This window comes from Mirounga leonina, unplaced genomic scaffold (genome assembly GCF_011800145.1).
Source record: "Mirounga leonina isolate KUSES-001 unplaced genomic scaffold, KU_Mleo_1.0 Mir_173, whole genome shotgun sequence".
Lineage (NCBI taxonomy): Eukaryota > Metazoa > Chordata > Mammalia > Carnivora > Phocidae > Mirounga > Mirounga leonina.
In genome coordinates this window covers 12,980,664-13,002,237 of record NW_023270447.1, presented here as the reverse complement: position 1 = coordinate 13,002,237, position 21,574 = coordinate 12,980,664, and the positions used below count along the sequence as shown (strand labels likewise).

The 21,574-nt window shown below is 35.2% G+C and overlaps 1 protein-coding gene across 2 annotated transcripts in view; it reads right to left on the bottom strand.

Moving 5' to 3' along the window:
• DPYD (dihydropyrimidine dehydrogenase) overlaps positions 1 to 21,574 on the bottom strand; it is an 802,992-nt gene that overhangs the window by 545,433 nt on the left and 235,985 nt on the right. For both annotated transcript variants that reach the window (XM_035017962.1, XM_035017963.1), the window contains exons 6-7: positions 19,341 to 19,537; positions 12,271 to 12,352 (exon numbers count right to left, since the gene is read on the bottom strand). In XM_035017962.1, the coding sequence (XP_034873853.1) occupies positions 12,271 to 12,352; positions 19,341 to 19,537 (279 nt within the window). The remainder of the gene's footprint in view (positions 1 to 12,270; positions 12,353 to 19,340; positions 19,538 to 21,574) is intronic.

Sequence of the window (21,574 nt, the reverse complement as noted above, 5' to 3'; positions counted from 1 at the left end):
GAGTGCAGAAGAGCTCCCAGGTATTGGAGCAGGGAAGCCGACTGCAGAGACAGAGCCGAGGAGTGGGCTTTTAGCACGGGGTTGCCATAAACCGTGATCTGGGGGACAGTCGGGCCACTGCTTTTCCAGCAGGGACCCAAAAGCGGCAGATCCAGGGAGACTCCCCTTCCTTCCCCAGGAGGAGCTGCATGGGAGAGAACTGCAGGGATCTACTGGGTTTGGAGACTCCACACGCGGTCGGATGCCAGAGATAGAAACGCTCAGTCACAGGCCGGGTGAGCACGAGTGTGGCTGGAGACCAGGGAGAGGGGAGTGAGTGACTGCTTTTCTCTGGGGGCTCACTGAGGAGTGGGGCCGCGAGTTCTTGGCTCCTCTGGGGTGGAGTTTGGGAGCCCACCATTTTCACTCTTGTCCTCCGAAGGTGTATGGAAAGCTTGCAGGGAACAAAAGCTCCTGAGAGCAAACCCAAGCAGATTACTTAGCCCAGCCCTGGCAAGGCTGGGGCAATTCCGTCTCCGGCAAAGACATTTGAGAATCATTGCAACAGGCCCCTCCCCTAGAAGATCAGCAAGAACAGCCAACCAAGACCAAGTTTACCGATCAATGAGAACAGCAGAATGCCAGGACTAGGGGAATACAGCACATAGAACTCATGGCTTTTTTCCCTTGATTCTTTAGTCTTTCAAAGTTCATTTTTTTTAATTTTCTTTTTTTCTTTTTCTATTTTTTTTTAATTCTTCCTTTCCCTTTTTCGACCAACATCTTATCAATCCCTTTTTCAAAAATCTATTTTTAATTTTTAGAGTCATATTCTATCCCTTCATACTAGTTAACCTTATTTTTGGTGTATATATACATATATTATATATTTACCAGTTGTTCTCTCTTTAAAATTTTGGGATACGGTTTCTTCTAAAAGACCAAAATATACCCTAAATCTCTAGTGTATGGCTTTGTTCTAGTCTCGTGCCTGATCACATTCTCTCCCTTTGTTCTTTTTTTTTTTAATTTCTCTTCTTTCTTTTTTCAACCAAATTCTTATCTTATCAATTCCTTTTATAAAATCCTTTATAATTTTCATCTTTACATTAATATTCCAACCTTTCATCATATTTACCCATATTTTTGTACATATATAGTTTTTTCTTTCTTTAAAATTTTGGGAGGCACTTTCTTCTAACAGACTAAAATACGCCCAAAATCTAGTGTGTGGCACTGATCTATCCACCAGCCTGATCATATTTCATCATATTCCTTTTCTTTTTTCTTTTTTCTTCCTTTCACTTTCTTATCCCCTGGTTTCAGGTCTCTTCTGAATTGTTTAGTGTATATTTTTCTGGGGTCATTGTTACCTGTGAGCATTTTGTTCTCTCATTCATCTCTTCTCCTCTGGACAAAATGACAAGAGGGAAAAACACACCTCAAAAAAAAGAACAAGAGGCAGTACCGACTGCCAGGGACCTAATCAATACAGACATTAGTAAGATATCGGAACTAGAGGTCAGAATGATGATTATAAAGATACTAGCTGGGCTTGAAAAAAGCATGGAAGATACTAAAGAAACCGTTTCTGGAGAAATAAAAGAACTAAAATCTAACCAAGTCGAAATCAAAAAGGCTATTAATGAGGTGCAATAAAAAATGGAGACTCTAGGGGCGCCTGGGTGGCTTAGTCATTAAGCATCTGCCTTCAGCTCAGGTCATGATCCCAGGGTCCTGGGATCGAGCCCCATATCAGGCTCCCTGCTCCACAGGAAGCCTGCTTCTCCCTCTCCCACTCCCTCTGCTTGTGTTCCCTCTCTCACTGTCTCTGTCAAATAAATAATTAAAATCTTTTTTTTAAAAAAAAGGGGAGACTCTAACTGCTAGAATAAATGAGGCAGAAGAGAGAATCAGTAATATAGAAGACCAAATGATGGAGAATAAAGAAGCTGAGAAAAGAGAGATAAACAACTACTAGATCACGAGGGCAGAATTCAAGAGATAAGTGATACAATAAGAAGAAACAATATGAGAATAATTGGGATCCCAGAAGAAGAAGAAAGAGAGAGAGGGGCAGAAGGTATATTGCAGCAAATTATAGCAGAGAACTTCCCTAATTTGGAGATGTAAACAGGAATCAAAATCCAGGAGGCACAGAGAACCCCCCTCAAAATCAATAAAAATAGGTCAACACCCCAACACTAATAGTAAAACTTACAAGTCTCAGAGACAAAGAGAAAATCCTGAAAGCAGCTCGGGATGAGAGGTCTGTAACCTACAATGGTAGAAACATTAGATTGGCAATGGACCTATTCACAGAGACCTGGCAGGTCAGAAAGGACTTGCATGATATATTCAGAGCACTAAATGAGAAAAATATGTAGCCAAGAATATATATCCAGCCAGGTTGTTATTGAAAATTGAAGGAGAGATAAAAAGCTTCCAGGACAAACAAAAACTAAAAGAATTTGCAAATACCAAACAAGCCCTACAAGAAATATTGAAAGGGGTCCTCTAAGCAAAGAGAGAGCCTAAAAGTAACATAGACCAAAAAGGAACACAGACAATACACAGTAAGTCACCTTACAGGCAATGCGATGGCACTAAATTCATGTCTTTCAAAAGTTACCCTGAATGTAAATGGGCTAAATGCCCCAATCAAAAGACACAGGCTACCAGATTGGATAAAAACACAAGACCCATTGATATGCTGTATGCAAAGGGCTCATTTTAGACCCAAAGACACCTCCAGATTGAAAGTGAGGCAGTGGAAAACCATTTACCAGGCTAATGGACATCAAAAGAAAGCTGGGGTGGCAATCCTTATATCAGACAAGTTAGATTTTAAACCAAAGACTAGGGGCACCTGGGTGGCTCAGATGGTTAAGCGTCTGCCTTTGGCTCAGGTCATGATCCCAGGGTCCTGGGATCGAGCCCCACATTGGGCTCCTGGCTCGTCACGGAGCCTGCTTCTCCCTCTCCCTGTGCCTCTCTCCCTACTCATGCTCTCTCTCTCTCTGTCTTGGTATCTCTGTGTCTCAAGTGAATAAGTAAAATCTTTAAGAAATAATAATAATAAAATAAACCGAAGAGTATAATAAGAGATGAGGAAGGACACTATATCATACTTAAAGGGTCTATCCAACAACAAGATCTAACAATTATAAATATCTATGCCCCTAACATGGGAGCAGCCAAGTATATAAGCCAATTAATAACAAAAGCATAGAAACACATCTACAACAATACAGTAATAGTGGGGGACTTTAATATCCCCTCACTGAATGAACAGATCATCTACACAAAAGATCAACAAGGAAATAAAGACTTTAAATGACACACTGGACCAAATGGACTTCACAGATATTTTCAGAACGTTCCATCCCAAAGCAACAGAATACACATTCTTCTCTAGTGCCCATGGAACATTCTTCAGAATAGATCACATCCTAGGTCATAAATCAGAGGTCTCAACCGGTACCAAAAGACTGGGATCATTCCCTGCATATTTTCAGACCACAGTGCTTTGAAACTAGAACTCAATCACAAGAGGAAAGTCAGAAAGAACTCAAATACATGAAGGCTAAAGAGCATCCTACTAAAGAATAATAGGTCAACCAGGAAATTAAAGAAGAATTAAAAAAATTCATGGCAACAAATGAAAATGAAAACACAACTGTTCAAAATCTTTGGGATGCAGCAAAGGCAGTCCTAAGAGGAAAGTATATAGCAATACAAGCCTTTCTCAAGAAACAAGAAAGGTCAAATACACAACCTAACCTACACCTAAAGGAGCTGGAGAGAGAACAGCAAATAAAGCCTAAACCCAGCAAAAGAAGAGAAATAATAAAGATCAGAGCAGAAATCAATGAAACAGAAACCTAAAGAACAGTAGAACAGATCAACGAAACTAGGAGCTGGTTCTTTGAAAGAATTAATAAGATTGATAAACCCCTGGCCAGACTTATCAAAAAGAAAAGAGAAATGACCCAAATAAATAAAATAATGAATGAAAGAGGAAAGATCACAACCAACACCAAAGAAATAGAAACAATTATAAGAACATTTTATGAGCAACTATATGCTGGCAAATTAGATAATCTGGAAGACATGGATGCATTCCTAGAGATGTATCAACTACCAAAACTGAACCAGGAAGAAATAAAAAAACCTGAACAGACCTATAACCACTAAGGAAATTGAAGCCGTCATCAAAAATCTCCCAACAAACAAAAGCCCAGGGACAGATGGCTTCCCAGGGGAATTCAACCAAACATTTAAAGAAGAATTAATACCTATTCTTCTGCAAGTATTCCAAAAAATAGAAATGGAAGGAAAACTTCCAAACTCGTTTATGAGGCCACCATTACCTTGATCCCAAAACCAGACAAAGACCCCATCAAAAAGGAGAATTACAGACCAATATCCTTGATGAATAATGGATGCAAAAATTCTCACTAAAATACTAACCATTAGGATCCAACAGTACATTATAAGGATTATTCACCATGACCAAGTGGGATTTATCCCTGGGCTGCAAGGTTGGTTCAATATCCACAAATCAATCAATGTGATACAATACATTAATAAAAGAAAGAACAAGAACCATATGATCCTCTCAATAGATGCAGAAAAAGCATTTGACAAAGTACAGCATCCTTTCTTGATCAAAACTCTTCAAGGGCATAGGGATAGAGGGTACATACCTCAATATCATAAAAGCCATCTATGAAAAACCCACAGCGAATATCATTCTCAATGGGGAAAAACTGAGTGCTTTCCCCCTAAGGTCAGGAACGCGGCAGGGATGTCCACTATCACCACTGCTATTCAACATAGTATTGGAAGTCCTAGCCATAGCAATCAGACAACAAAAAGAAATAAAAGGCATCCAAATCAGCAAAGAAGAAGTCAAACTCTCACTCTTTGCAGATGATATGATACTGTATGTGGAAAGCCCAAAAGACTCCACCCCAAAACTGCTAGAACTCATACAGGAATTCAGTAAAGTGGCAGTACATAAAATCAATGCACAGAAATCAGTTGCATTTCTATACACCAACAAGACATTTCTATACACCACCATTTACAATTGCACCCAAAACCGTAAGATACCTAGGAATAAATCTAACCAAAGAGGCAAAGAATCTGTACTCAGAAAACTATAAAATACTCATGAAAGTAATTGAGGAAGACACAAAGAAATGGAAAAACGTTCCATGCCCATGGATTGGAAGAACAAATATTGTGAAGATGTCAATGCTACCTAGTGCAATCTACACATTAATGCAATCCCTATCAAAATGCCATCCACTTTTTTCAAAGAAATGGAACAAATAATCCTAAAATTTGTATGGAACCAGAAAAGACCCCACATAGCCAGAGGAATGTTGAAAAAGAAAAGCAAAGCTGGTGGCATCACAATTCCAGACTTCAAGCTCTATTACAAAGCTGTAATCATCTAGACAGTATGGTACTGGCACAAAAACAGACACATAGATCAATGGAACAGAATAGAGAGCCCAGAAATGGACCCTCAACTCTATGGTCAACTAATCTTCGACAAAGCAGGAAAGAATGTCCAATGGAACAAAGACAGTCTCTTCAACAAACGGTGCTGGGAAAATTGGACAGCCACATGCAGAAGAATGAAACTGGACCATTTCCTTACACTACACACAAAAATAGACTCAAAATGGTTGAAAGACCTAAATGTGAGACAGGAGTCCATCAAAAACCTAGAGGAGAACACAGGCAGCAACCTCTTCGACCTCAGCCACAGCAACTTCTTCCTAGAAACATCGCCAAAGGCAAGAGATGCCAGGGCAAAAATTGGGACTTTATCAAGATAAAAAGCTTTTGCACAGCAAAAGAAACAGTCAACAAAGCCAAAAGACAACCGACAGAATGGGAGAAGATATTTGCAAATGACATATCAAATAAAGGGCTCGTACCCAAAATCTATAAAGAACTTATCAAACTCAACACCCAAAGAACAAATGATCCAATCAAGAAATGGGGAGAAGATATGAACAGACATTTTTCCAAAGAAGACATCCAAATGGCCAACAGACACATGAAAAAGTGCTCAACATTGCTTGGCATCAGGGAAATCCAAATCAAAACCTCAATGAGATACCACTTCACGCCAGTCAGAATGGTTAAAATTAACAAGTCAGGAAATGACAGATGTTGGTGAGGATGCAGAGAAGGGGAACCCTCTTACAGTGTTGGTGGGAATGCAAGCTGGCGCAGCCACTCTGGAAAACAGTATGGCGGTTCCTCAAAAAGTTGTAGAGTTACTGTATGACCCAGCAATTGCACTACTGGGTATTTACCCTAAAGATACAAATGTAGTGATCCAAAGGAGTACGTGCACCCCAATGTTTATAGCAGCAATGTCCACAATAGCCAAACTATGGAAAGAGCCTAGATGTCCATCAACAGATGAATGGATAAAGAAGATGTGGTATATATGTGTATATATATATATATATATATATATATATATACACACACACACAATGGACTATTATGCAGCCATCAAGAAAAATGAAATCTTGCCATTTGCAATGATGTGAATGGAACTGGAGGGTATTATCTGAACGAAGTCAGTCAGTCAGAGAAATACATGTATCATATGATCTCACTGATATGAGGAATTCTTAATCTCAGGGAACAAACTGAGGGTTGCTGGAATGGTGGGGGGTGGGAGGGATGGGGTGGCTGGGTGATGGACATTGGGGAGGGTATGTGCCATGGTGAGCTCTGTGAATTGTGTAAGACTGATGAATCACAGACCTGCACCTCTGAAACAAATAATAAAGTAAATGTTAAAAAAAAAAAAGAAAAGAAAAGAAAAGAAAATAGTAGGAGGGGAAAAATGAAGGGGGGAAATCGGAGGGGGCTACGAACCATGAGAGACTATGGACTCTGAGAAACAAATTGAGGGTTCTAGAGGGGAGGGGATGGGGGGATGGGTTAGCCTGGTGATGGGAATTTTTTTTTTTTTTAAAGATTTTATTTATTTATTTGACAGAGAGAAACACAGCGAGAGAGTGAACAGAAGCAGGGGGAGTGGGAGAGGGCGAAGCAGGCTTCCTGCCAAGCAGGCAGCCCGATGTGGGGCTCGATCCCAGGACCCTAGGATCATGACCTGAGCTGAAGGCAGACGCTTAACGACTGAGCCACCCAGGCGCCCCTGGTGATGGGTATTAAAGAGGGCATGTATTGAATGGAGCACTGGGTGTTATACACAAACAATGAATCAGGGAACACTAAACACTACATCAAAAACTAATGATGTAATGTATGATGATTAAAAATATTTAGAAAAGTACAAGATGTTTATGCAGATTTACATTTTTAGCTTTTAATAATGAAGTCATTAGAAATACTGTAAAGATTGAAACAAAAATATTTATATCCACCTAGTCTCTGAATTGCAAAACAAAGAAAAAAAGGGTATTTAATATAAAAGTTAGTGACACTGTCTAACATAAATATCATAAGAGACTGTTATAGTCTGCTAGGGTTAAAAATAATTTTCAGTGATCTATATTAAAATTTTTATTATAAAATACAGAGATTTTATAAAAAATATAGCTAAGATGCTATTTCTTCTAACAAATTTTATTATACTAGATTTGAAGCAAAATAAACAGTATACTTGAGAATTTAAAAATTATATATACTGATAAGTAAAATAAAAAAAACAAAAATTTGAAGTCTATCACAAAAATACATGAACAAATAAAAATATTACCCTAAACAATTCTGTGTAAAAGGAAAAAACAAAACAAAACTATAATTATTGAAGAAAAAGAACAATAATATACTAATGAAAACATACAGATGCTGACAAGGGTTTATTCAAAAAGAAATTAATAATATAAAGTGGTTTAATTATTCAATCTGGAAAAATAAAAAGTATACAACTCAAGACATTAAAAAAGAATAATAAATAAGTATAAGGATGGCAGGAAGAAAGAATTAATTAGGGAATAAGAAAACATAAAACAGAGCTAGTTCTTTTAAAGAATACATTAATAGAAACTACTACCTACTCTTATCAAGAAAAAAAACTTAAGAAAATATAATGTATAAGTTTAGAAATGCAAAAGCAAATACAATCTGAAGCACAGATGAGATATTTTTATTGTATAGTTGATAACATGTTTAAATCTACGTATAAGTTTAGAAATGCAAAAGCAAATATAATCTGAAGCACAGATGAGATATTTTTATTGTATAGTTGATAACATATTTAAATCTACGCTAATTAATCCAAAAGTCTCAGTGAAACAAATTTTCCTAGGAAAATATATATTGGCCAATTGACGTGAGAATGAAATAGGTGAAAAGACTGATAAGCATTAAAAAAAAAAAAAATCCAGGGGCACCTAACTGGTTCAGTTGGTGGATCATGCAGCTCTTGATCTCAGGGTTGTGAGTTTGAGCCCCATGTTTGGTGAAGAGATTACTTAAATAAATAAACTTTAGAACAAATTAAAAAAAAATGTCAAAGTTCCATCTCTCATAAAAAGGCTTTGAGGTCAGAAACACAGTATTTTCAAATTTAGTAAAATAGTTAAGTCTCAAGGCAATATTCTTACCAACAAGAAAATAATAAAATTCTGGCAATATTCTTACCAATAAGAAAATAATAAAATGCTGGAAATTTATTTTTATAAGGCTACCATAATTCTATTACCAAAACCTTACAAAGATAACAAACACAAATAAATAAAGCAAATAAAAACAGGCTTTCAGTAGATTTGAAACTCTGTAAGGATAGCAACGGTATTTGACTATCCCCTGCTATATTTCCAGTTTTAAAATCAATTACATAAATAAATGTAGGAAAAAGAAAATCTTTAAAAAGACTAACAGAGCAAATGTATATGTACAGATATAATAAAACAGTGCAAAAGTGGATACATTCCAGAATGCAAAGTGGATACATTCCAGAATGCAACCTGAGAGGTAGACAAACCCTAATTCAATACGTTAACCGAATATAAGGTCTTTATTTATTTATTTTTTTTATTTATCTACTTGACAGAGAGATAGCGAGAGCAGGAACACAAGCAGGGGGAGTAGGAGAGGTCTTTAAAATGGCATTTAAAAAAATTAACACCCCTCCACCATTAAAATAAAAAAATAAATAAAATTTTAATATTCTAAGTCTAGAAAAATAAAATATCTGTTCAATATGATTAAAAATGTTATCTCAGAGACAAAAAAAGATGTCATGTATTAATACTCTTTTATAACATACTAGAGATTCCAGCCAATGAAATAGTGTAAGAAAAAATAGATTATGTACAAATAGAGAGCAGATAAAAGTCTCATTATTTTTGGTGACAATATCTGACTAGAAAAATGTAAAAATTTTAAATTAAGAATAACCAAGCTATATAGATATGAAATAAACTGAAATTATCCAACAGTAAATTTAACTAAGAACATAGTTGGGAGTAAAGATGAATTAAATTTGGCTTTGGGTATGATGAGTTAATGGTATTTGAATGATAGATGTGCTCATTCAACTACTAAGAATATAGGACTAGAGTTTGGGGCTCCTGGGTGGTTCAGTCAGTTAAGCATCTGACTCTTGGTTTTGGCTCAGGGCATGATCTCACGGTTGTGGGACTGAGCCCCACATCGGGTTCCATGCTCAGTGGGGTGTCTGCTTGGGATTCTATCCCTGTTCCCTTCCCCCTCTGCCCATTCGTGCTCTCTCACTCTCTTTGTCTCTCTCTTTCTCTAAGATAAATAAATAAATCTTACAAAAAAAAAAAAAAAGAATACAGGACTGGAGTTTGAAAGAATGGTTTTAGAATAGTCCTTATTTTATTACTTGGCAAAAGTAAATTCTCAATTATTATCTGTTGAATAAATGAAACAAACCTATTAGAAAGAAAAATTGAATAACCAAGATAACGCTGTAGATCATGGAAGCCAAAAATGCATGCATACATACATATGTACAGACAGACAGACACATACACACATACATGAGAATGTGTCATATGCTGCACAGGAGTCAAACAGTATGAACTTAGAGCAAAATTCACTTCATTGCCAGGAAATTATTGTTGACTTAAAAATATAAAATGTTAGCTGAGAAGTAGAAACAGAAGGGACGTTAAGAAAAATCTGGTGAGGAGAAATAGGAGGTAATAAATGTAGACCTTTTAAAAAAATATTTATCTTCTTATGGCTAAAGTTAAGTCATAAAAGCTGCAAGTATCCTATCCTGCAAGTCCTCAAAACTGAAAAAGAATCTCATTGCTGTCTCTCCTTGTAACTATACATACAATTCAATTTTTACAAAGCAAGTTTTAATACATATCTCTTTCTCATCTTAAAACAACCTGAGAGGTAGACAATAGAGTATTAACCTCCTCTTTAATTTAGGTTCTAGGGGCGCCTGGGTGGCTCAGTCGTTAAGCATCTGCCTTCGGTTCAGGTCATATTCCCAGGGTCCTGGGATCGAACCCCGCATCGGGCTCCCTGCTTGGCAGGAAGCCTGCTTCTCTCTCTCCCGCTCCCCCTGCTTCTGTTCCCTCTCTCGGTGTCTCTCTCTCAAATAAATAAAATTTTTATTAAAAATTAATAATTTAGGTTCTAATTTTTTATATTAAATTCACAAGGTTTAAAAATCAAATGTTCAAAATGGTAACAAATTCTTCCCACACCTTCCCAAAAGCAATCTTAATGCTATCAGATTCTTCTCTTTCCAGAGACATCCTCTGCATATATAAGCAGATAAGTTTATGTTTTACATAAATGGTAGTACACACTTTTACCTTTGAACAGATATTGACCAAATCTAGGGATATTAATTGACTTTGTCAAAGTTATCTGACTATAAAATTAAAAAGATGCATGACTAAAGCTAAAATGTCTATTTTTCCGGCACTCAGTACATTCACTACTACTACGTCCTTGATGGGCTTCCTAATGAGAGTAATGGGTAAGCCCTAATTTATGCAATATATCTGGCACTGCAAAAATTGAATGTGATTTTGCAATTACTTATAAGGTAAATTGAGAAGCACTTTAAATTAATTTCTGATTCATCTTCAATTGGTACTAACACCTAATACATTACTGATTCATCTTCAACTGGTACTAACACCCAGTATATTAGTTTACACTTAATATATTAGTTTGAAGTCCTAATAAATATTTTCCTTATTTACTGAGATTTAGGTAGGAACTTGTATTCAGAATGAAAGACATTTAAAGAACTTTTCAGAATATATTTTTAAAAATCAAATAATCATCCTTAAATGATCTATTTTGAACAGTATTTTTGAATGCCAAGCTTTCATAAAGTTGTGCATATTTGTTCTGTGTACTTACTTGCTATAAGGTTTTTTGTTTAGTGATTATGTGCAAATGCTTCATCTCAACCACTGCCAAACAAAATGTAATTAAAAGTGTAAAAGCACAAAATAATTGTTTTTAGTGTTTCCCCTTTTGATTATTTTAGTTTTTATTTCTAAATGCAAGAGCCACGAGTTTGTTAATCACTTTTCGAAATATCTTTTGCATGCACTTACAGAATGTATTATGTAAATCACAGTACTTTATTAATATACTGTATATATCTACTACTATATATAATTAACATTTTTGAAACAAAAATAGCAATATGTTCAAGTGAACAGCCAGAGTATAATACTTGTAATTAATAGAAAGGAATAGGAATATCTACAAATTGTCAAAGTATAAATGTTAACTTTTGACCATCTTTAAAAGAACATTTACTTCACAAAATAATGAAAAATACAAAGCTATTGCTTTCTACCACGCTGATTTGCTGCTTATGTTAAGAAAGGATTATCACATTAACACTACTGACATTATACATACAATAAATAAAATAAATCTCTGTAAGAAATTATGGTTCAAATTGTGAAATACAAATGTTTCAGAGTGCATACAACTTGCATGAAAAAAATGTGATTAAAGAAACCAAATCCTTCTATTAGCTGCAGTGAACCCCTAAAGCAATTTAGGAATTTGTTTCTTACAGACAATTAATCACATGCAGGCGTGCCAGATGAGAACTATTGATTGCCCTTTTCCAGGCTAGTGGCATTCAGACAGTAGACAGACAAATGCCCTAAGCAAGGAGAAGCATCTTTCTGCTTCTGCCTAGTATAGCTTTTAATTGTTCTTTCCTAAAATGTGTGACATTTTGCTGTTAATCTTTAGTGTAGAGCTTACTCCTTTTTCTTTGAGCAATACACATGTGTTATGTTTTCCATTTACCTTTACACCAAGGTCCTTCATAAGCTCAATCTCAAAATTCACTGCATCATATGGTAGCCGGAACTGAGGGATTTCAGAAATACTGAGAAAAGAAAAAGAAGCATTTGTGGAAAAAAATCACTAGTCTTTAAAAAATGCAACATGTCTATATTGATCAGTATTAAAGGAATAAGCACCTTTTCTAAGAGTATTTTCATATCATATGAGTGTGAGAACATCCAAATTTTATATGCATGACACAATATTATATGAACAACAGTAGAAACAGTAGCAATGATATGTAAATAAATATAAACAGTGGAAAACAATAAATAGACAATTGGTCAAAAGCAATTCCAACACTTTTAAGTTTATTAAAGTATTTAATTGAATTATCTACTAACAATGCTATGAATTCCTAAGAAAAAATCTTAAAAACACAAAAATTGGGGCGCCTGGGTGGCTCAGTTGGTTAAGCGACTGCCTTCGGCTCAGGTCATGATCCCGGAGTCCCGGGATCGAGTCCCACATCAGGCTCCCTGCTCGGCGGGGAGTCTGCTTCTCCTTCTAACCCTACCCCCTCTTGCGCTCTCTCTCTCACTCTCTCTCTCTCAAATAATAAATAAATAAAATCTTAAAAAAAAAACCCACAAAAATTAGCTGAAACTACTTTTAGTGTTTAATATACATATATACATATACACACATACATATATATTCCACAAATACACCACTAGCTTGGTTCAAATTCAAATCTGAACTTTGTATTACCATGCTGTTTATGATATTATGGGATTAGTTCATGTGATTTATAGAACACTTTTTATAGTAAACCAATCTTCTATTAAAGCAATAGGTGTCCCCCCCAAAAAAGGATACAGTCATTAAAAAGTAATCCTATTTAATATCAGCACTCGCTGTTTGCACCTAAAAAAATGAGTCCTAAAATATAATTATTTCAATAGTGTAACAGTTTATAGAGTACCAAAGTTAAGGGCAAATACCTCTTCAATGTTTTATAGCAATAAAAAGGCTATATATTTTCATGAACATATAGTAATTCATTTATTCAGATATCTACTTATTCAATAAGCATTTACAAAGTGCCAGACACAGCATTAGCTGCAGTGACTTGATGGTGAATTTTACCAAATTCCCACTTTCAATATACTCTCCTTCTGGTGGAGAAAGTTACATAAACAGATAATTACAATAAAATGTAGTACATGCAATGAAAGAGATATATCCAGGGATTATGTAAATAAATTTGTAAAATAAGTAATTGTTGAAGATGAAGCTCATGGATCATTCAGTGCCAAGTCTTCCAAAGTGCACATGCAGATTTTTCATTCTTTGGTGACTAAAGAACTTAACCATTCAATTAATTTTCATACATAAAACAATTAGCAAGATACCAAGCTCAGCGCTACAGAAAATATAACACATTTAACAGTATAAAATCAATGCCCTATACTAAAGGAGCTTTCCATCTAGTTAGGATATAAGATTATATTTAAGAGTAAATTTGGGCCTAGGTCAGAGATAAAAATCTCTTAAGCTGACTTGTGGACTCCAGCCACACTATCTCAAACTCATCATAATGCTCTGGGCACCACAGAGAGGTGAATATGGACAGTTGTAATTGTGACATATTTTATTCACCAGTGGATGAGGTCAGCAGACAGAAGGGAGATAGACACACATACGCAGTACTGTTCGACAAATGTAAAATATCAATGTGAGCCAGAGTGTTTCAAAGAAGGGGAAGCTTATTATGGGATGAGATAATCAGGCAGGTGAAATGTGACAAATGATCAACTTTCAGTTAAGTGGAGAAGAGGGAAGGCATCAGAGGACAAAGAAAATGACAAGGGGGAGGAAGAGAAAGGGGAGGAGGACAAAAGTGCATACTGTGTTCAGGGAATGGCAAATGAAGCAGAGTGGTGGCAGGAGGCTTTAGCAGGAACACCACAGCCCTGCAGTCAGATTCCCTGAGTACTAGATGAATTCCTCCTTGTCTCAGAGCTTTAAATGCCATCTACATGTAATAAATCTCACATTTTTATCCTCAGACCTAAATTCCAGACCTTTAGGTTCACTTGGATGTCTAATAGGCATCTCAGATTTATCATGCCCCAAACTAAACTTTGGGTCCTCCATCCTAACACAGGCCCTCAGACAATTCCATTTTATGCGTTGCTCAAGCCCCAAATTCCATCATCTCTATTCCCTTACCAGCATAATTCCAAACCCAGGTGCAGGCCATAAGGGGGTGTATTGAGTTAGACTATTTAAAACAGTTATAAGACTGATTAAAATAAACCTGTTTTGTATTTTCACCATGAGCTGCTCTCAACAATGTCACTGGTATTCTGTCTCCCCACCCTCCCAAAAAATCTTCAGTAGATCTAAATTCTAAAGAATCACTATGGTTGCTTAGAGTTCTAGTAGTATGTGTATAAGCTTTAAATTGTCCCATTTTTATTACCCATTCTTTAATAAACATTGAGCTCTACAGGGAAGTTAATGTGGGAAATTCCAGTTAAACCCTGGCCACTGGCACAGGCTGATTCAATTATAAGCATTCCTTGTTCCAACTGCCCATAAGCAGCATGTGTCTCCACCCCTTACTATTACCTGTTCTAATGTTTAAACGGTTGATTTGGAAGTGATAAAAGATAGACATGACACAGTATGAATTACTTCAACTCTGTAATTTTGAACAACTATGAGGAGTTTTTGTCTTTCAAATTAAAATTAAAATAGTGAAACTGTGTGAACTATATCTTTAATATTGAAATTATTTCAATTGTCAATGTCTCGTTTTATAGGAAGGAATCAAAATAATTTTTATTACTGATTATTACATAATTCTTTTTGAAAATAACTTTATTACATAGACTAGACAATAAGCACGTTTAAAAAAAAAAAATCTATTCCAGGCATCAGATGTGCTGGGTACATATCACTAAACTGCCATTTAAAAGAAAAAAAAAAAAAAAAACCTAATGAATTTATCATCACCTGACATATTCTATATTTGGTTTACTGTTTGTTATTGTCTGCCTCCTATCACTAGAGTGTAAGCCCCATGAGAACAAGCACTTTGCTTTGCCTATTTTTGAGCTCTAGTGCCTGAGATAATGACCAGCACATAGGAGATCAATAAATATTGAAGGGAGAATGGAAGGGAGGAAGGGAGGAAGGGAGGGAAGGAAAAGGTAGGTAATATCAGGTCATGGCTTTTGTGTCAAACTAGATCCACTGTCTCCTAGATTACGGGGAGCTACTGAGATTTCAAGTTGAAGAGTGATATAATCAGATTTAGAAAACTATAAGAAAAATGAATTTGAAAAAGACAAATCAGCAAGCAAAGAGAACTATTTGGAGGCTACACTGTAGTGGTGAGATGTTTGAGGTGAAGGGATAAAAGGGCATCTTAAAAAGTATTCACAAAATATAAATTGCCAGGATACTGAAGAGTAGTGCAAATAACTCCCGTATGTCTTGGTGATGCCACCCACTGAGAGAGGAAACTCAGGAAGAGGAGCAATACTGCTATAGTGAAGTTTATAAGAGGAGATGTCCAAGATGTGAATGTATGGCCAGGACAGAGAGAGAGGTTAGGACAAATACAGATTTTTAAATAATTTGCATGTAACTGGTAACAGAAACAATGAGAGTAAATGAGATCACTGGCAAGACTATCTGGTGAGAAAGGGGATATAAAATAATGAAAGACAGAATTTGACTGGAAGGATTACTTCCCAAGTTTTTTGTGCTTATGAAAACAAACTTTTATTCCTCTATCTGTGCTCTTCTAACAATCTAAAGTGTTGAAAGAAATTTTTTCTTGTGGCAACTGTAAATCCTTTAGCACTGTCAGTGGAATGTCAGAAAACCTAAAAACAGTAACAACTCCAAACCAAACAAAACAAGAACTTTCTTCCATGTTCATGTTTCTTTCAAGTAAATGGAATCTACCTGTAACAACTCCCATTCTTTTCAACTCACAATTCTTACACTTTAATAGAGCTTTGCTTCTCTGTATATGGTACAGGTACCACACTTTAAATTTGTGTTACATCACATATTTTCTCAAAATATTTCCTATTGGTATAACTATTTCACCTAAATCCCATTTTTTTTTATTGTGAATCAATACGAAATGCAACAGACATAGTGTAAATGTTTGAAATAACTGAAGCAAAGGAAACCATTGCTCTGACTATCCTACATAACAAAAATGTCATAGTTCATGTATATTAATTTTTAAAAAGTGCATACATATATATACATATGCATGCATGCACACTTACAGTCTGTTAATACCATCTTTATTTCTCTTTGTTACCATAATACCAATCCCTTTAACCTTTCTAAACTCATGTCCTGAAAAAAGAAGCCACAGTGGGAGGAAAGCAAAACTACTGATTATTTTAATATTGTTGCAACGTCAAAAAAATCAATCATGTTCAACGCAATAGGGATTAAGTCCTTGCTATCTTTCACCAACCCTAGTGATTTTTTTTAAAAAAGTGGTTGTGATACTAGTTCACCAGGGATAAAAGAATCTGTTTGGATGCAAAGGAGAAGGAAAGATAAAACCTGACATCACCTCTTTAAGCAATTGATTTCAAATACAAAGCTAATTTAATCTTTTTTAGCCACTTTAAAGATACAAGAGAATGAGAGGCATCTGTAAGTGAGAAAATAAATTAACAGGAAAAGGTTGTGGTTGTAATGCTGGCTAAATTCCATGTCAGTTTTTATAATCCTGTAACAGTGGCACATAATACCTCTTCCACGGGATGGTCCACAAGAGGCTGATTCAACATTTCATATTGTCCCTAGATACTGGGAACATTCAAAGGCAAAGGAAAGAAAATAAATCAAAAAAGGATTTAAAAAATGTTTGGTCATTAATCCAGGAGAGTCTGTCCCACTAGAAAATGCTCAGCAAATACATAAAAATACACAAGTTTAGTGGTAGTTTCTATGATTTAGAAATGCCTATTCTGCATCTGAGTTACAAAGAGATGGAGATGCTAGCAAACATAATAATAAGCCAAAATTGTCCACACAGAATAATTCACAAACAGGGCCTGTTCCATTTTAGGCTTCTTGTGAAAATGCAATTAAGGGGCAAAAAGATTTTTCCTAGACTACTAGGGTATACACCAATTAAGTTTGTATTTTTTAAATTAGCTCACATATTCATTGATGTGTATAATTGAAAAAAATGTACAATGCTTATACATATGTTGTTAATAGATTATGTTTTTCCCAATTAATAAAGCTGTGGTGATAAATCATTCCAGCAAAATAATATATTAGGTATTTACATTCCAGGAATAAATAAAAAAACTTTATAAAATATGTGTAATCCCTTAAAACTCATGGTGGTGAAACATCAATACAGAAAAAATAATTATTTCTTGAGAATCAGGTTATTTTTTCTTCACTTTATGCTTCAGATCCTCTTCAACAGGTTTTCCTATTATATGATACCTTGGCTTGATGATTTAATCAAATAGTTCTATATTAATGCAAGCTTATCTTGGGTTTAGCATATAGTCATTTGACCAATATTGAAATTTTATAATTATAGACACAAATTTATAGGTTTCATAAAATATAAAAAACATAAGCACAAATTTTAGTCACAATTTGATTAAATGTATTCCCTATGATGTTTAAATATGATAAACTCACTTTGAGAATAGTTCAATAGCCATTACACTTAAATGCTAAGTACAACAGATATGCCAAATGACAGTATTTTATAATTCATGATTTTCTGATGCAAGATGACCTATTTATGAAAAACACAATAAATTAAGTAATATTATTAACTTCCCACCCAAATCCTTTCTCATTTTTACATCAAATGTTTTAAGCAATACCCATTACCTATTTATAATAAACTTTATTTCATTCTAATCACAAATGTAATATATGTTCACTATAGAGTTCTATTTACTTTAAATGAAGCAAACTTCTCCATCCAATTTCTTTTTTTTAAAAATATTTATTTATTTATTTTAGAGAGAGAGTGCAGGGAGGAGAGGCAGAGGGAGAGAGAGAGGGAGAATCTCACGCAGAGTCCCTGCTGAGTGTAGAGCCCAAGGTGGGGCTTGATCTCAGGACCCTGAGATCATAACCTGAGCCAAAATCAAGTCAGATGATTAACCAACTGAGCCACCCAGGCACCCCCCTCCATCCAATTGCTAAGTGTGGTTTGAATATCTGAAAGTCACTGATACAAAGTATTTTTCATTTCAATGAATGAATCTTCATGGGAATAAAAGACTATGACTGACTCCTGATTTATAATAATGATGCTGATTAATATCAAATATTAGTAAAGAAAACTGCATAAATATACATTAAAATGGGACAGTTTTAGTAGACTCTGACATAATTTTAATCAAATGCAAAACTTAAGAGATTTTAAATTCAAAATATGTAAGCAGGAAAACATGTCTATGTACACAACAAAATGAATTGTCTAATATTCTATAGAACTAGGTTTTTCCCATCTCTAATTTCTGTAATTTTCAGATGTATCTCCATTAAAAGACAGATTCACAGGGATGAAATGAGTTTTTATATGACTGGTTCCTCCATCCATAAAATATTTTGCTGAGATTTATCTTAAATTCACAGAACTAGACAGAGAAATTTTTAAATAAATATTGCTTAATGCCAACTGTAAATTTAAAGTGAATAATGAAATCAAAATTGAGCATTTGGAAAAAGAACATTTAAAATATGATCTGAGAGCTTGAAGTTCCTATATGATTATGAACCAACAATATTCATAATTGTTTTGCCCCGTCATTTTTTTTTTTTAATTTTATTTATTTGACAGAGAGAGACACAGCGAGAGAGGGAACACAAGCAGGGGGAGAGGGAGAGGGAGAAGTAGGCTTCCCACTGAGCAGGGAGCCTGATGCGGGACTCCATTTCAGGACCCTGGGATCATGACCTGAGCCGAAGGCAGCCAGCCGCTTAATGACTGAGCCACCCAGGTGCCCCTACACCATCATTTTTGATACTATAAACATGAAAAAAAGTGTAGGCATTACCTTAAACCACCAACATATTCTTGTTTTTCAAAGATAGTGATGTCAGAGTAGCCTAATCGAGCCAAAAAGGAAGCACAACTTATACTTGCAGGCCCAGCACCAAAAAGAGCAACCTTTGCAGAATAGGCTTCAGGCATTTTTTCTGGAGGAGGCAGAGAAGGATTCCGAATTTGTGTGATATTCATTGCTTTGAACACCTATGGAGAAAACAATTGTCATGGTTAAAAATTGTAAACTAACTTTTATATCCTCAAACATATTTTAATTTTTCAAATGTATTAGTGTTTTAAATAGAAATATGGAGTACATTTTCAGTATAAATATGTTATAATTAGAAGTTGTATTGGGTCACGTAGATGACATCCTGTACTTGACTCTTTTTCAATCAAAAGGAATTCCTTTCCAGGGTCACAACTCTTATATGAAGTATTTTGGCTCTCTTTACTTACACCCATCTCTAGGCCAAGTTAAGTGCTCCCTCTCTGAGAACCTACAGTATATGTTATATGCCTCCAACATAACCACTTACCGATGTTTATGTGTCATGTTTCCATGTTAGTCAGTAGAACATTTGTTCCTTGAGTCAGAAAATATATCATTTATAAACACACACACACACATATAACTTACTAACTGTATGTTTTAGGTATTTTAAAAATCATGTTACCATTGTACAACCAGCAGTTAGCACTAACCTGGCACATAGAAAACATTCAGTAAATAATTTGTTGATATCTGCTTCTGATTATGATAGATTAGCTTTTGAAAGATAACTTTTAAAAATATTTTGGAAACACTGGAGAGCTACCTGAAGTAATAAGCCAGACTGGAGGGGCCAAGATCTCAAGAGAAAAGATAGCAGCAGAGAAGTGAGATTACAGTTCAGGATTTACTTTTACCCTGGGAAATCAACCATTTCATAGCAGAAGGAGGAAGGCTATGAATCTTGTAGAGGACCACAGCTCAGAAGAGACAGCAAGAGATTTTGGCAATCTCTCAGGTCTACAGAGACACAGGGTTTGGGGAATGTAAGAGAACAGAAATTAGAACCAGAAGAAAGTGCAGAAAAGTGAGCTTACTTTTTGAACTACATAGGGTAAAAGGCTAGGAATCTAAACAGAAAATCTCTGTGAAGAAGAGAATAACTTTCTGTACTCAGAGGAAACAAAAACAAGTGTAGTAATAGCTAAAGAAGGAAGAACCCTAGCAAACAATCGGCTGAAACCCTTGGAGAGCTACACTCTACAAGTGGGACAAACCAGAGGTAGACAAGCAGCCTGAATCAGCTCAGTCCTTGTGAATGAAGGTGATTAGTGATTAGTCCACACTGTATTTATTTACTAAATGATAGGATAATAAGTTAACGATAGCATTTATAAATTTTCATATACAAGGCCTGGTTTTTGGTAAAAAAGGCTAGGCTTGCCAATAACTAAGGACTAAAAACTGCCAAGAAATTTAAAAAAAAAAAAAAAGAGAGAGAGAGAGATGCATACAAAATCCAGTAAGTGTAGTTACCAAACATAGATTTTAAAATAACAAGGATTAATATATTCAAAAACAACATAATGAGAATGTGAACTTTACCAGGAAACTGGAATTGGAAAAAAATAAAAGAAATATGAGAATAAAAATAAGTGAAGAAAAGAAAAAAGAAAGATAGAAAAAAAAAAAACTAAGCACATGTATTTAACAACAGATGGGATAGGTGAGCAAAAAAGGGCAAGCAAACTAAAGATGGGTCAGTAATAACTATCTAGACCAAAGCATAAAAAGCAAATAGGAAGGAAAATACAGGAAGAAAACAACAAAAACAATAACAACAAATAAACATGAGACAAAAAAGACAACAGAGCTAATATATACATAATTGGGATCGTAAAAGGAGAGGAGAGAAAATGAGACAATAGCGATATTTCAAGAGAAACAGACCAAGAACTTCTCCAAACTAATAAAAGACATGAAGGCAAGAAGTTCTAAAACCTTTAAAAAGGTAGATATAAAGAAACTCATGCAGATCACAATAAAATTGCTATGAACCAAAGTAAGAAAAAGAAAACACTGAAAACAACCAAAAAACAAAGACGCAGTACTGTCAACCAGCAACAAAAAAGGGCTGAAAGCTTTCCTCTCAAAAGCATTGATGGAAGAAAGAAGACAATGAAATGGTATTTTTTTGAGGAGTGAAAGACAATATCTTCTACCTGGAATTCTATTCAGAAGGAAAATATCCT